At 42.3% G+C, this 13,502-nt stretch overlaps 1 protein-coding gene across 2 annotated transcripts in view; it reads left to right on the top strand.

Annotated features, from left to right (window-relative positions):
- COL19A1 (collagen type XIX alpha 1 chain) overlaps window positions 1-13,502 on the top strand; it is a 1,307,565-nt gene that overhangs the window by 100,752 nt on the left and 1,193,311 nt on the right. For both annotated transcript variants that reach the window (XM_075340245.1, XM_075340246.1), the window contains exon 3: window positions 4,728-4,796. In XM_075340245.1, the coding sequence (XP_075196360.1) occupies window positions 4,728-4,796 (69 nt within the window). The remainder of the gene's footprint in view (window positions 1-4,727; window positions 4,797-13,502) is intronic.

The raw sequence follows: 13,502 nt of genomic DNA, 5'->3' as shown, positions 1-13,502 counted from the left end.
TCCTGCTCTGTGCACATGTAGCTGCAGCACACATCGGGTAATTAACCCGATGTGTACTGTAGCTAGGAGAGCAGGGAGCCAGCGCTCAGCAGTGTGCGCGGCTCCTGCTATGTGCACATGTAGCTGCAGCACACATCAGGTAATTAACCCGATGTGTACTGTAGCTAGGAGAGCAGGGAGCCAGCGCTAATCGGTGTGCGCTGCTCCCTGCTCTCTGCACGTGTAGCTGCGTGCGCTGGTAACCAAGGTAAATATCGGGTTGGTTACCCGATATTTACCTTAGTTACCAAGCGCAGCATCGCTTCAGTGCGTCGCTGCTGGCTGGGGGCTGGTCACTGGTTGCTGGTGACAGCTCACCAGCAACCTATGTAGCGATGCTCCAGCGATCCCTGCCAGGTCAGGTTGCTGGTGGGATCGCTGGAGCGTCTGACTGTGTGACCTCTCACCAGCAACCTCCTAGCAACTTACCAGCGATCCCTATCAGGTTGTATCATTGTTGGGATCGCTGGTAAGTTGTTTAATTTGACGGTGACCTTTAGGCTTGGCTTGTGATTTGCTGGGCTGGTAACTTTCCATAATTTGTCCTCAAGTTTGGAAATTTGAAATCATATGCCCTTTTTGGTCAATGAAAAAGAGAGTACACCATTCCTAATATCACATTCGTAAAGCCTAAAGAGGGTTAAATATTCTAGCAATTATATTGTACATGTAATCCATTCACATTTTCATGCATGATGTAATTACATGTAACTCTAATTATAGACCCTTTTCGCAGACAAAAATGCTTACACACGAAAAGAGGTTTATTAATTCTTTACTAGATATGCTTTAAGCATAAAAATATTTTGTGGCAGAAGTGTGACATAATTAAGTAATAATTCGCCGAGAACAGGGTGTTGTACTGGTCGGCTGTTGTCTAGGGAATTGCATTTGTTAAAAGTTAAGTATGTTTTAATTTGCTTTTATGTTCTTTTCAGTATGTTTTTCTAGGTCCCCTGGTATATATACCAATTAATGCATGAAGGTTTATTCGATCAAAACTATATCTCCTGAATATAGTAATCTGAATTCTTTTTTTTTTCAGTGGTGTTACTTTGAAATGAGCAGATTTTGTTGGATATATAGTTATGATGGTGGAGCAGATCACCGAGTGCACAGGATCTGCATCCTGATCTTTATTTTGGTTGGTGATAGTTTTACTATTTATGGCTGCATTTCCTTGGATCTTTGTTCGTATTGCTAAGACACAAGCGTCCCATGCAGCCAGTTGTGGATCACAATATTAAATTGGATCTTTAGTTTCACACTCTGCTGTTTAAAAAATATTAGTTTCTTTACTTTAAATTACATAATTGTATTTTCCTTAAATGTTTTTTTTGTATTTGTCTTATTACATATTTTAAAGCAAACCTCTTAGGTGGACCACGGGAAACATGAATTAGAGACTTGATTTATTACAAATCTCCATGTTTAACAATGGAATACTGTTTCAGTGAAAACATAGAATCATAGAATGGTAGAGTTGGAAGGGACCTCAAGGGCCATCGGGTCCAACCCCCTGCGAGTGCAGGTTTTCCTAAATCATCCTAGCCATATGTTTATCTAGCTTCCGCTTGAAGATTTCCATTGATGGACAGCTCACTACCTCCTATGGCAGCTTGTTCCATTCTCTGACTGCCCCCACCGGGAGTCGGTTCAGTTTTCTTCAGACTAACAGGGCTCTCCTTATTTGTTTATGTGTATATATGAAGACACCTGACAATTAAGCAAAGCTGAGCAGGAAGAAGCCAGTGGGACCCAGCTCCCATGACTGCTACTACTAAAGTAATTTTGGCAAGTAGCCATCTTTGGTAAAATGTATCACTGGTTTTTATTTGGAGAAATTGGCTCTCACTATAGATGTATAGTATCTCAGTGTTTTAGGCTGGCATTACACATTAGATAGCTGTTGGCCAAACTGGTCCATACACATGCATGTCCAGCTCTGTTAACCAAGAATGTGCTCTCATTAGAGAGTAGTAAGCTGCTCTCAGATGTCTGAAAAAAAAGTGAAGGAGAAGAATTGAGCAGTTGAAATCCAACAAGGATGGGAAACTCCCAATTATCTCCAGATAGCAAATGTCATTGCATTAGATAGTTGTCCTGTCCTGCTTTTAGAAAATGACATGCAACCATTTCTAACATAATCTTCTTGTAGAGTTTTTGTTTTTAAATCTTTGTTCCATTTTTGAATGTGATCTTTTGCATCAACAGAATTTATTTCTCCAAAAAAACTTTAACTAACTTTAAATTTGGTTTTAGGTAAAGATGAGTTTTCGGGTTCACCGTCTTCTTACAGACTTTAGTTGAAAGTTTGTTTCAGGATCCAGACTTGACTTGTGCTTGTTGCCTGACCCCACACCCCATATAAATCTATGGGGACCCAAACTAATGGTCTCGACTCGAATAACAAGTATAATGGAAGTCAATGATTGGGCAGTTCGACTCTCAGTCAATATCTAGCCAGTCATAAACAGAGCATTTCTGGGATGGGGGAAGGTTTTTTTTTTCCTACAAAAACTTATCCTTTAATATGATTACCATATTTTTCGCTTTATAAGACGCACCTGATTATAAGACACACCCCCAAATTTGGTGAAGGAAAAGAGAATTTTTATTTTAATGTTAAATGGGGTCCATCTTATAATGCCAGTGTCCCTCTAACAAATCATATAGGGTATATGTCCCATATAGTCCCCCATCCTAAAATTAGCCTCCTTAATCTGGATATGGCCCCCTTATATTGAATATAGCCCCCTTGTGATGGCACACGTTCCCCTGTGCTGCCTATGGCCCCCTATGGATTGCATACATTCCCCTGTGCTGCCTATGGTCCCCTATGGATTGCACACGTTCCCCTTTGCTGCCTATGGCCCCCTGTGGATTGCATGCATTCCCCTGTGCTGCCTATGGTCCCCTATGGATTGCACACGTTCCCCTGTGTTAGATAGCGCCCCCATGCTGCTGCCCATGGCCCCTATAGATCGCACAAGTCCCCTTGTGTTAGATATTGCCCCCATGGTGCTGCCCATGGCCCCTATATAGATCGCACAAGTCCCCCTGTGTTAGATATCGCCCCCATAGTGCTGCCAATGGCCCCTATATAGATCGCACAAGTCCCCCTGTGTTAGATATCACCCCCATAGTGCTGCCCATGGCCCCTATATAGATCGCACAAGTCCCCCTGTGTTAGATATCGCCCCCAAAGTACTGCCCATGGCCCCTATAGATCGCACAAGTCCCCCTGTGTTAGATATCGCCCCCATAGTGCTGCCCATGGCCCCTATAGATCGCACAAGTCCCCCTGTGTTAGATATCGCCCCCATAGTGCTGCCCAAGGCCCCTATAGATCACACAAGTCCCCCTGTGTTAGATATCGCCCCCATAGTGCTGCCCATAGCCCCTATAGATTGCACAAGTCCCCCTGTGTTAGATATCGCCCCCATAGTGCTGTCCATGGCCCCTATAGATCGCACAAGTCCCCCTGTGTTAGATATCGCCTCTATAGTGCTGACCATGGCCCCTATAGATTGCACAAGTCCCCCTGTGTTAGATATCGCCCCCAGGCTGCTGCCCATAGTAAAATAAAACACTCTTTCCTTACCTCCTCCAGCGTTTATCTCCCTTCTGTCTTCCTCCGTGCTTCTCTTCCTTACTTCCTGGTTCTCAGTGCGGTCATGTAATCGGCACAGCAGACTGAGATCTCTGCGTGCCTGATCACAGTGGAAGCAGGGACAATGGGGAGAAATGCTGGAGGGGGTAAGTAAAGCTATTTTATTTTAGAATGAGTAGCAGCCTGGGGGCCAAATCTAACACAGGGGGGGCATGTGCCATCACAGGGGGGGCGCAGGCTCATATAATATGCACCGCTGCCCCAGCCCCTCACTGCGTGTGATTTCAGCACCACCGGAGATGGACAGCGGTTGTGCATATTATATGAGCGGGAGCAGGAGATCAAAGGCTGCAGCCCGCAGCGTTCACCTGCCCCCAGCACAGCGGCCCCACCTTCCCTGGACCCTGCAGTGTACATATATATACCCCCCGTATATTTGGCTTATAAGACGCACCCCCTACTTTCCCCCAAAATTTGGGGGAACAAAAGTGCGTCTTATAAAGCAAAAAATACTGTAGATAAAAACACATAAGCAAAAAAAAAATGTGCCCGTACATTAAAACACTGTTAAATTACAGTGTTCCTCAGGTGACCCATAAACCAAGGAAATATAATTCCAGGTGACACTTATTTTCCTAGCCAGCAGAGAGAGAAAATCAAAACAAAGGGACTTAGTGCTACTAGTGCTACTTTAGTAGTACTAGTCATGAGAGCTAGGTCTCATTAGTTTTTTCATGCTTGGTTTTGCTTAACTGACAGCTCTCTTCATATATACAAATAATGAATCAGGGTCTCTGCTCCTACATGATTTTGCTGTCAGATTACAAAGCAAAAACCTGCTGATAGATTCCCTTTAAATATGATAAAATATCAATCTCGTAAAATGTCAGATAGCTGTGCTATATTTATGTTTTAGTTTATTAGTTAGTGACAGAGAGCAAAATGTAAATTGAAGTGTCTGCATAATGCACAGATTATTTTTTACTTAGTCCTGCGCACTATATTATTTTATTACATTGTTATCTTTACAGCTTGTATTAAAGTAATATATATTTGCTTATTTTTTGTATTACAGTATGCCCAGTCCTAAGAAGTCTTGGATCTATCAATAGACAAGGTTATACAGACAATCTGGATATATTGGGTAAGTATAATGTTTTGCTTTATAGACTATGGACCCCTTAAAAACTTTCAGGCTGCAATTTTTATTTATTATTTAACTTCAGATATGTAGTTTGCACACTGATCATAGTTTCACACTACACTGTTTGCAGAATTATTAGGCAAATGAGTATTTTGATCACATGATAATTTTTATACATGTTGTCCTACTCCAAGCTGTATAATCTTGAGAGGCAACTACCAATTAAGTACATCAGGTGATGTGCATCTCTGTAATGAGGAGGGGTGTGATGTAATGACATCAACACCCTATATTAGGTGTGCTTAATTATTCGGCAACTTCCTTTCCTTTGGTAAAATGGGTCAGAAGAGAGATTTGACGGGCTCTGAAAAGTCGAAAATTGTGGGATGTCTTGCAGAGGGATGCAATTGATGAAATTTGGCAAACTTTTGAAGCGTGATCACCAAACAATCAAGTGTTTCATGGCAAATAACCAACAGGGTCATAAGAAGCGTGTTGGGCAAAAAAGTCGCAAAATAACTGCCCATGAATTGAGGAAAATCAAGCGTGAAGCTGTCAAGATGCCATTAGCCACCAGTTTGGCCATATTTCAGAGCTGCAACATTACTGAAGTATCAAAAAGCACAAGGTGTGCCATACTCAGGGACATGGCCAAGGTAAGGAAGGCTGAAAAATGACCACCTTTGAACAAGGAACAAGATAAAATGTCAAGACTTGGCCAAGAAATATCTTTAGACTAATTTTTCAAAGTTTATATGGACTGATGAAATGAGAGTGACTCTTGATGGCTCAGATGCATGGGCCAGAGGCTGGATCAGTAAAGGGCAGAGAGCTCCACTCCGACTCAGACGGCAGTAAGGTGGAGGTGGGGTACTGGTATGGGCTGGTATCATCAAAGATGAACATGTAGGACCTTTTCGGGTTGAGGATGGAGTGAAGCTCAACTCCCAAACCTACTGCCAGTTTCTGGAAGATAACTTCTTCAAGCAAGTGGTACAGGAAGAAGTCGGTATCGTTCAAGAAAAACATGATTTTCATGCAAGACAATGCTCCATCACATGCATCCAACTGCTCCACAGCGTGGCAGGTCAGTAAAGGTCTAAAAGATGAAAAATAATGACATGGCCCCCTTGTTCATCTTATCTGAACCCCATAGAGAACCTGTGGTATCTCATAAAATGTGAGATCTACAGGGAGGGAAAACAGTACACCTGTCGGAACAGTGTCTGTGAGGCTGTGGTGGCTGCTGCATGCAATGTTGATTGTAAACAGATGAAGCAACTGACAGAATCTATGGATGGTAGGCTGTTGAGTGTCATCATAAAGAAAGGTGGCTATATTGGTCACTAATTTTTTGGGGTTTTTTTTGCATGTCAGAAATGTTTATTTCTAAATTTTGTGCAGTTATATTGGTTTACCTGGTGAAAATAAACAAGTGAGATGGAAATATATTTGGTTTTTATTAAGTTGCCTAATAATTCTGCACAGTAATAGTTACCTGCACAAACAGATATCCTCCTAAGATAGCCAAATCTAAAAAAAAAAAACCCACTCCAACTTCCAAAAATATTAAGCTTTGATATTTATGAGTCTTTTGGGTTGATTGAGAACATAGTTGTTGATCAATAATAAAAAAAATCTCTAAAATACAACTTGCCTAATAATTTTGCACACAGTGTATGCATATTCCTTACAGTAATACATTCTACATATGAAGTTAATGCATTCATGCAAAGCATCTTTCTTGTAATGATTTCCATTTCTGAAACTCATAAGGGATCTGTTGTTTTCTCTCAAGAGTTAAGTATCCTCCTATATGCAGCAATCAGTTTGGTGAGACATTGGTTTATAGTCTGAGGAATCCTCCTATATTAAATTTAAAGGAAACCTGTCTCTTGATTCATACTGCTCAAGCCAAAGGCAGTAAGAATCAGAGCCTAGAAGAATTACTGTAGCCAGATATATTCTTCTCTGAAAAGTTTTAATGTTTTAGAGAAAATATAGTTTGGAGATCTGGCCAATAACCAGGCGTGTCATTCCCTGCTCCCATCAGTGGCCCAGTGACTTGATCGCGGTTCAATGGGCTGTCATGACAGTTGGAGTTCAGCTGATGACCCCCGTGTCTGTCCTGACGAACTTCCGTGAATGTCCACTTATGCACTGCTTTGTACAGCACAAGTGATCAGATGAATGCTGCTTGAAGTCTACTATGGGGACTAGTAAATACAATACAAATTTGAAAAAAGTTTTTAAAATATGAAAAAATGAAAAACACAAAAGTTCAAATCACACCCCTTTTGCCTCATTGAAAATAAAACAATTTAAAAGCAATACAAAAAACATATTTGGTATTGCTGCGTTCAGAAATGCCCAATCTATCAAAATATGAAATAATCTGATTACTAAAGGCGAATAATGACAAATAAATTAAAATACTAGAATTATGATTTTATGGTCTCCACAACATTGCAATAAAATGCAATAAGATGTGATCAAAACAATACATCTGCACAAAAATGGAATCCTTTAAAACGTCAACTCAGGGAATCATATTGCCAGGTCAGTTTTACCATATAGTGAAAAAAAAACATTGTGGAATTGAACTTTTTTTGTAATTCCATAGCACTTGAAATTTTCCCCATTTTCCAGTACAATATGTGGCAGAATGAATTACATCATTGAAAAGTACCACTTGTCCCACAAAAAACAAGCCCTCACATGGCTATACTGATGAAAAACAAGAGAGTTATGGCTCTTGGTAGAAGGGGAGGAAAAAACAAAAGCGGAAAAATGTAAAATGGCTACAGTGGGAAGGGCTTAAAACTATATATTTTCTGAAAAGCATTGGTTCAGCGAAAATATAGCTGAGTGCATTTGTGCAGCCAGGCTAAGATTCATGCTTCCTGTGGCATAGGCACTAGTGGTGGGCGATACCCCGATGGTCGGGATCGGGAGCCTCACCTGATCATTTTGTAAAAATCGGGATCGAGATAACGTGAACTTGCGTCCGATCATCGAACTCAGGCTTTACAGTTATGGGATGGGGTGAGGGGGCTGTAAAATAAAGAATATAGTGAATAATAAACATTCTCATTAGACTTACAGGTCCCACAATGCACCCTGCAGACTCTGTCTCCCGGCCGCTTCTGCTTCCGAGTCCGATCAGTGCTGTGTCCTCCCGGTAACCAGCACTGACTAAAGGATCTTCCATTACATCATGGCCATGTGACCAGTCAGGTTTGAATGTTATACAGATATTGGCTTACAGACTGGTCACATGACAATGACGTCATCAAAGGTTTTGTTAACTGAACTTTGATTGCCACTGTGTGAGTGTCGCATTGTATCACGGCACACATTCTCCTGACAGGAGCGGTCATCTGCATGTATTTCCATGCAGCTGAGGTGCTCCTGTCCTGAGAGCGTCAGGCTTTGCAGGGTGATGCAATGTGAGATGGAAGTGCAATCATACCCTCACTGTCAGCCTGCTTCTCGCTCTGTATAGAGCGATGTAACAGAGCTGACATGGCTCTCTCTGTTTCTCACTTAGTATACACTGTGTTCATCTGAGAATACAAAGCTGGTATTACCCCTTTATTACCCAGCATGCCATCGCCATCAGGGCCGCTGAACGAGCTGGATAAAGTGCCTGGAAATGGCGCTAAGAAACAATGCACCATTTCCAGGCATACGATCCCTAATCTTTACAGTTCGGGATCGCCCATCACTAATAGACACCATAAAACAAGTGACAAGGCAAGGTTAAAAGCAAGGTTGCCTTCAATCTCTACATGGAGGCAGTGTCAGATTGACCTGCCAAGGCTGCACCAGTAACTCTGTTGCTGAGGGCCCACTTTTCAGCTACATACAAATATTACATTAGCCTCATTCACACATTTCTCTGTACTTCTGCAGGCTGCAGTATGCTTATCTTGGCTGTTAATCAAAATAAGAGGGACCCCATACTGCTCTTTTTTTTAAATGATTTAAATAAATAATTAAAAAAGGAGCATGCTGTACCCCCTAATTTTAATACCCAACCATGATAAAGCCAACTAATCTGTAAGTGAGCACAGAACATGTCCACACCCTGTGGGCTTCAGGCAGAGCCTGTCTTAGTCACAGCTTCGAGCCGTGATGTCACTCAGTTTATTTGTGGTCACTGCTGGAGGTTCACATGATTTACCTGTGAACACAGGTAAACTGACCTCAAGTGATTTCATTGAACTCAGTGACCTCACCTGAAGTGAGGTCACTGAGATTACAGACTTGCATCTCCTGGCAGAAAAACACGTTTCTTTTGCCAAGAAATGCAGATTTGGTGCTGAAATTGATACACCATATTCCGGCACCAAATCTTCTGGTAAAAATCGCAACAAAAATAAAATGCAGTTTTGATGCGATAGCAATGCGATTTTTTTGCCAGGTGTTGCAGATTTGGTGTAGGAATATGGTTTATAAATTTCAGCACCAAAACTCTTGGTAAAAAAAAAGTGGTCTTCTGCCAGGAGATGCAGGTCTGTGAACTCAGTTACTTCACCTGGGGTGAGGTCACTGAGGTTAATGAGATCACCAGAGGTCAGTTTGCCTTTGGTCACAGTTGGGGTACCTTTAGCTATGACCGCATCTAAACTGTGTGACATCACCACTCATTGCTGCGGCTCAGTTAGTCTCTGCCTGACGCCCACAGCATGCGGTCATGTTCTGTGCTGTGTGCTGTGACTTCAGCATGTAGCAGAGTCAGAATCGTATTACTCTAATATTACAGTATCGTTCTTTTTTTCCGGTATGTGTCACACAGATGTCACAGATGCAATCCATGTGATGTCTGTATTTGACCTGTGCTGGTGGAAAAAAAATGTCTTGTCTCTGTGTGACTCATCTGTACATGCAGATGTTTCACAGGTACATGGCTTTAGTGAAAACACTGAGGTGTTAAGATCTCTATTGACTTTAAATAGTATGCATGTGACCATGCTGCCAGTATGTGTCAAAATGGACACCACATGCAAGGGAGACACGGAGGAGGAGGCAATATGAATATTTCCCAGAGAAGCATTTCAGCTATAAGACTCCTCAACACTGACAGCCAGATTAGTTTATCAGTCTCCGCAAGGAGAATAGTGTTCCCCTGAGACCCCAGTAGAGCTTCTCATTCAGCCAGATCAGTCTCATGCTTTGCACTGACGAGGGACAATCATCCCGAAACACTGTGTCTGCAAATTGAGACTCTGTTCTGGCATAATCCTAGGTCATATGAAAAGGCTCATTGGAGAGTCACTTTTAACTTTTAGGATTGCTACTTCCAATAGGTGGCGCTGAAGTGTGTCTCCTTCCTCCCTGAAGAGAGAATTTGTATAGAAATACTAAAGAATTCATCATGTCATTCTGTCTTATTGTAATCACCACTATGGAAACCTTACAGCTTACAACATTATTTTTCCAACTGCATTAAATGTACTATATCTAATATATAAAGCCAAGTGTATGTATGTGTGTATGTTTGTATGTATATATATACAGTTAGGTCCAGAAATATTTGGACAGTGACACAATTTTCGCGAGTTGGGCTCTGCATGCCACCACATTGGATTTGAAATGAAACCTCTACAACAGAATTCAAGTGCAGATTGTAACGTTTAATTTGAAGGTTTGAACAAAAATATCTGATAGAAATTGTAGGAATTGTACACATTTCTTTACAAACACTCCACATTTTAGGAGGTCAAAAGTAATTGGACAAATAAACCAAACCCAAAAAAAAATATTTTATTTTCAATATTTTGTTGCGAATCCTTTGGAGGCAATCACTGCCTTAAGTCTGGAACCCATGGACATCACCAAACGCTGGGTTTCCTCCTTCTTAATGCTTTGCCAGGCCTTTACAGCCGCAGCCTTCAGGTCTTGCTTGTTTGTGGGTCTTTCCGTCTTAAGTCTGGATTTGAGCAAGTGAAATGCATGCTCAATTGGGTTAAGATCTGGTGATTGACTTGGCCATTGCAGAATGTTCCACTTTTTTGCACTCATGAACTCCTGGGTAGGTTTGGCTGTATGCTTGGGGTCATTGTCCATCTGTACTATGAAGCGCCATCCGATCAACTTTGCGGCATTTGGCTGAAACTGGGCTGAAAGTATATCCCGGTACACTTCAGAATTCATCCGGCTACTCTTGTCTGCTGTTATGTCATCAATAAACACAAGTGACCCAGTGCCATTGAAAGCCATGCATGCCCATGCCATCACGTTGCCTCCACCATGTTTTACAGAGGATGTGGTGTGCCTTGGATCATGTGCCGTTCCCTTTCTTCTCCAAACTTTTTTCTTCCCATCATTCTGGTACAGGTTGATCTTGGTCTCATCTGTCCATAGAATACTTTTCCAGAACTGAGCTGGCTTCATGAGGTGTTTTTCAGCAAATTTAACTCTGGCCTGTCTATTTTTGGAATTGATGAATGGTTTGCATCTAGATGTGAACCCTTTGCATTTACTTTCATGGAGTCTTCTCTTTACTGTTGACTTAGAGACAGATACACCTACTTCACTGAGAGTGTTCTGGACTTCAGTTGATGTTGTGAACGGGTTCTTCTTCACCAAAGAAAGTATGCGGCGATCATCCACCACTGTTGTCATCCGTGGACGCCCAGGCCTTTTTGAGTTCCCAAGCTCACCAGTCAATTCCTTTTTTCTCAGAATGTACCCGACTGTTGATTTTGCTACTCCAAGCATGTCTGCTATCTCTCTGATGGATTTTTTCTTTTTTTTCAGCCTCAGGATGTTCTGCTTCACCTCAATTGAGAGTTCCTTAGACCGCATGTTGTCTGGTCACAGCAACAGCTTCCAAATGCAAAACCACACACCTGTAATCAACCCCAGACCTTTTAACTACTTCATTGATTACAGGTTAACGAGGGAGACGCCTTCAGAGTTAATTGCAGCCCTTAGAGTCCCTTGTCCAATTACTTTTGGTCCCTTGAAAAAGAGGAGGCTATGCATTACAGAGCTATGATTCCTAAACCCTTTCTCCGATTTGGATGTGAAAACTCTCATATTGCAGCTGGGAGTGTGCACTTTCAGCCCATATTATATATATAATTGTATTTCTGAACATGTTTTTGTAAACAGCTAAAATAACAAAACTTGTGTCACTGTCCAAATATTTCTGGACCTAACTGTGTATATATATATATATATATATATATATATATATATATATATATATATATATGTGTGTGTGTATGTCCGCTAACAGAATTCGCACCGTCGCATTTACAATCATGAAATTTTGCACAGACACTCCATGTGACTCAGGTAATGTCATAGACTATGTTTTCACGGGGAAATTTAACCCAGCGCTTTACAGTTACTCTCCAAAATCCTGACTCCATTAAACTAAATGGAGGTGGGAGCTACAGGCTATTAATAGCAACTGTCAGTGCTTGCTATAGGAACAAAATAAACTGTTAGTATAAGAAGCTTCTGTGTGAGGTAATAAGTTGGTGGTCAGACGGATAGAGAGACATAAAGAGACAGACAGAGACACAGACAGAGACAGACAGGCAAAGAGACAGACTGGCAAAGAGACAGTTGGGCAAAGAGATAGTCGGGCAAAGAGACAGACCTGGAAAGAGACAGATGGGGAAAGAGAGACGGGGAAAGAGACAGCCCTGGAAAGAGACAGACGGGCAAAGAGACAGATGGGCAAAGAGACAGATTGGCAAAGAGGCAGATGGGCAAACAGACAGACCTGGAAAGAGACAGACCCGGAAAAAGACAGACCTGGAAAGAGACAGACTGGAAAAGAGACTGCCCTGGAAAGAGACAGATTGGCAAGGAGACAGACGGGCAAAGAGACAGATGGGCAAAAAGACAGACCTGGAAATAGACAGACAGGGAAAGAGACAGCCTTGGAAAGAGACAGCCCTGGAAAGAGACAGACGGGCAAAGAGACAAACCTGGAAAGAGACAGACCTGGAAAGAAACAGACCTGGAAAGAGACAAATGGGGAAAGAGAGATGGGGAAAGAGACAGCCCTGGAAAGAGAAAGACAGGCAAAGAGACAGATGGGCAAAGAGACAGACCTGGAAAGAGACAGACCTGGAAAGAGACAGAACTGGAAAGAGACAGACGGGGAAAGAGACAGACGGGCAAAGAGACAGATGGGGAAAGAAACAGACCTGGAAAGAGAAAGACAGGGGAAAGAGACAGATGGGGAAAGAGACAGATGGGGAAAGAGACAGACGGGCAAAGAGACAGACCTGGAAAGAGACAGACCTGGAAAGAGACAGACGGGGAAAGAGACAGATGGGGAAAGAAACAAACGGGGAAAGAGACAGATGGGCAAAGAGACAGACCTGGAAAGAGACAGACCTGGAAAGAGATAGCCCTGGAAAGAGACAGACCGGGATAGAGACAGCCCTGGAAAGAGACAGCCCTATAAATAGACAGATGGACAAAGAGACAGACCTGGAAAGAGACAGACCTGGAAAAAGACAGACTGGGAAAGAGACAGATGGGGAAAGAGACAGACGGGAAAGAGACAGACCTGGAAAGAGACAGACCTGGAAAAAGACAGCCCTGGAAAGAGAAAGCTTTGGAAAAAGAAAGACCGGGAAAGAGACAGCCCTGGAAAGAGACAGCCATAGAAAGAGAGAGCCCTGGAAAGAGACAGACGGGGAAAGAGACAGATGGGGAAAGAGACAGCCATGG

The sequence above is a fragment of the Anomaloglossus baeobatrachus genome, chromosome 3, assembly GCF_048569485.1.
Source record: "Anomaloglossus baeobatrachus isolate aAnoBae1 chromosome 3, aAnoBae1.hap1, whole genome shotgun sequence".
In the NCBI taxonomy this organism is placed as follows: Eukaryota; Metazoa; Chordata; class Amphibia; order Anura; family Aromobatidae; genus Anomaloglossus; species Anomaloglossus baeobatrachus.
Note: the sequence above shows the minus strand (reverse complement) of the source record. Positions and strands in the feature narration are given on the sequence as shown.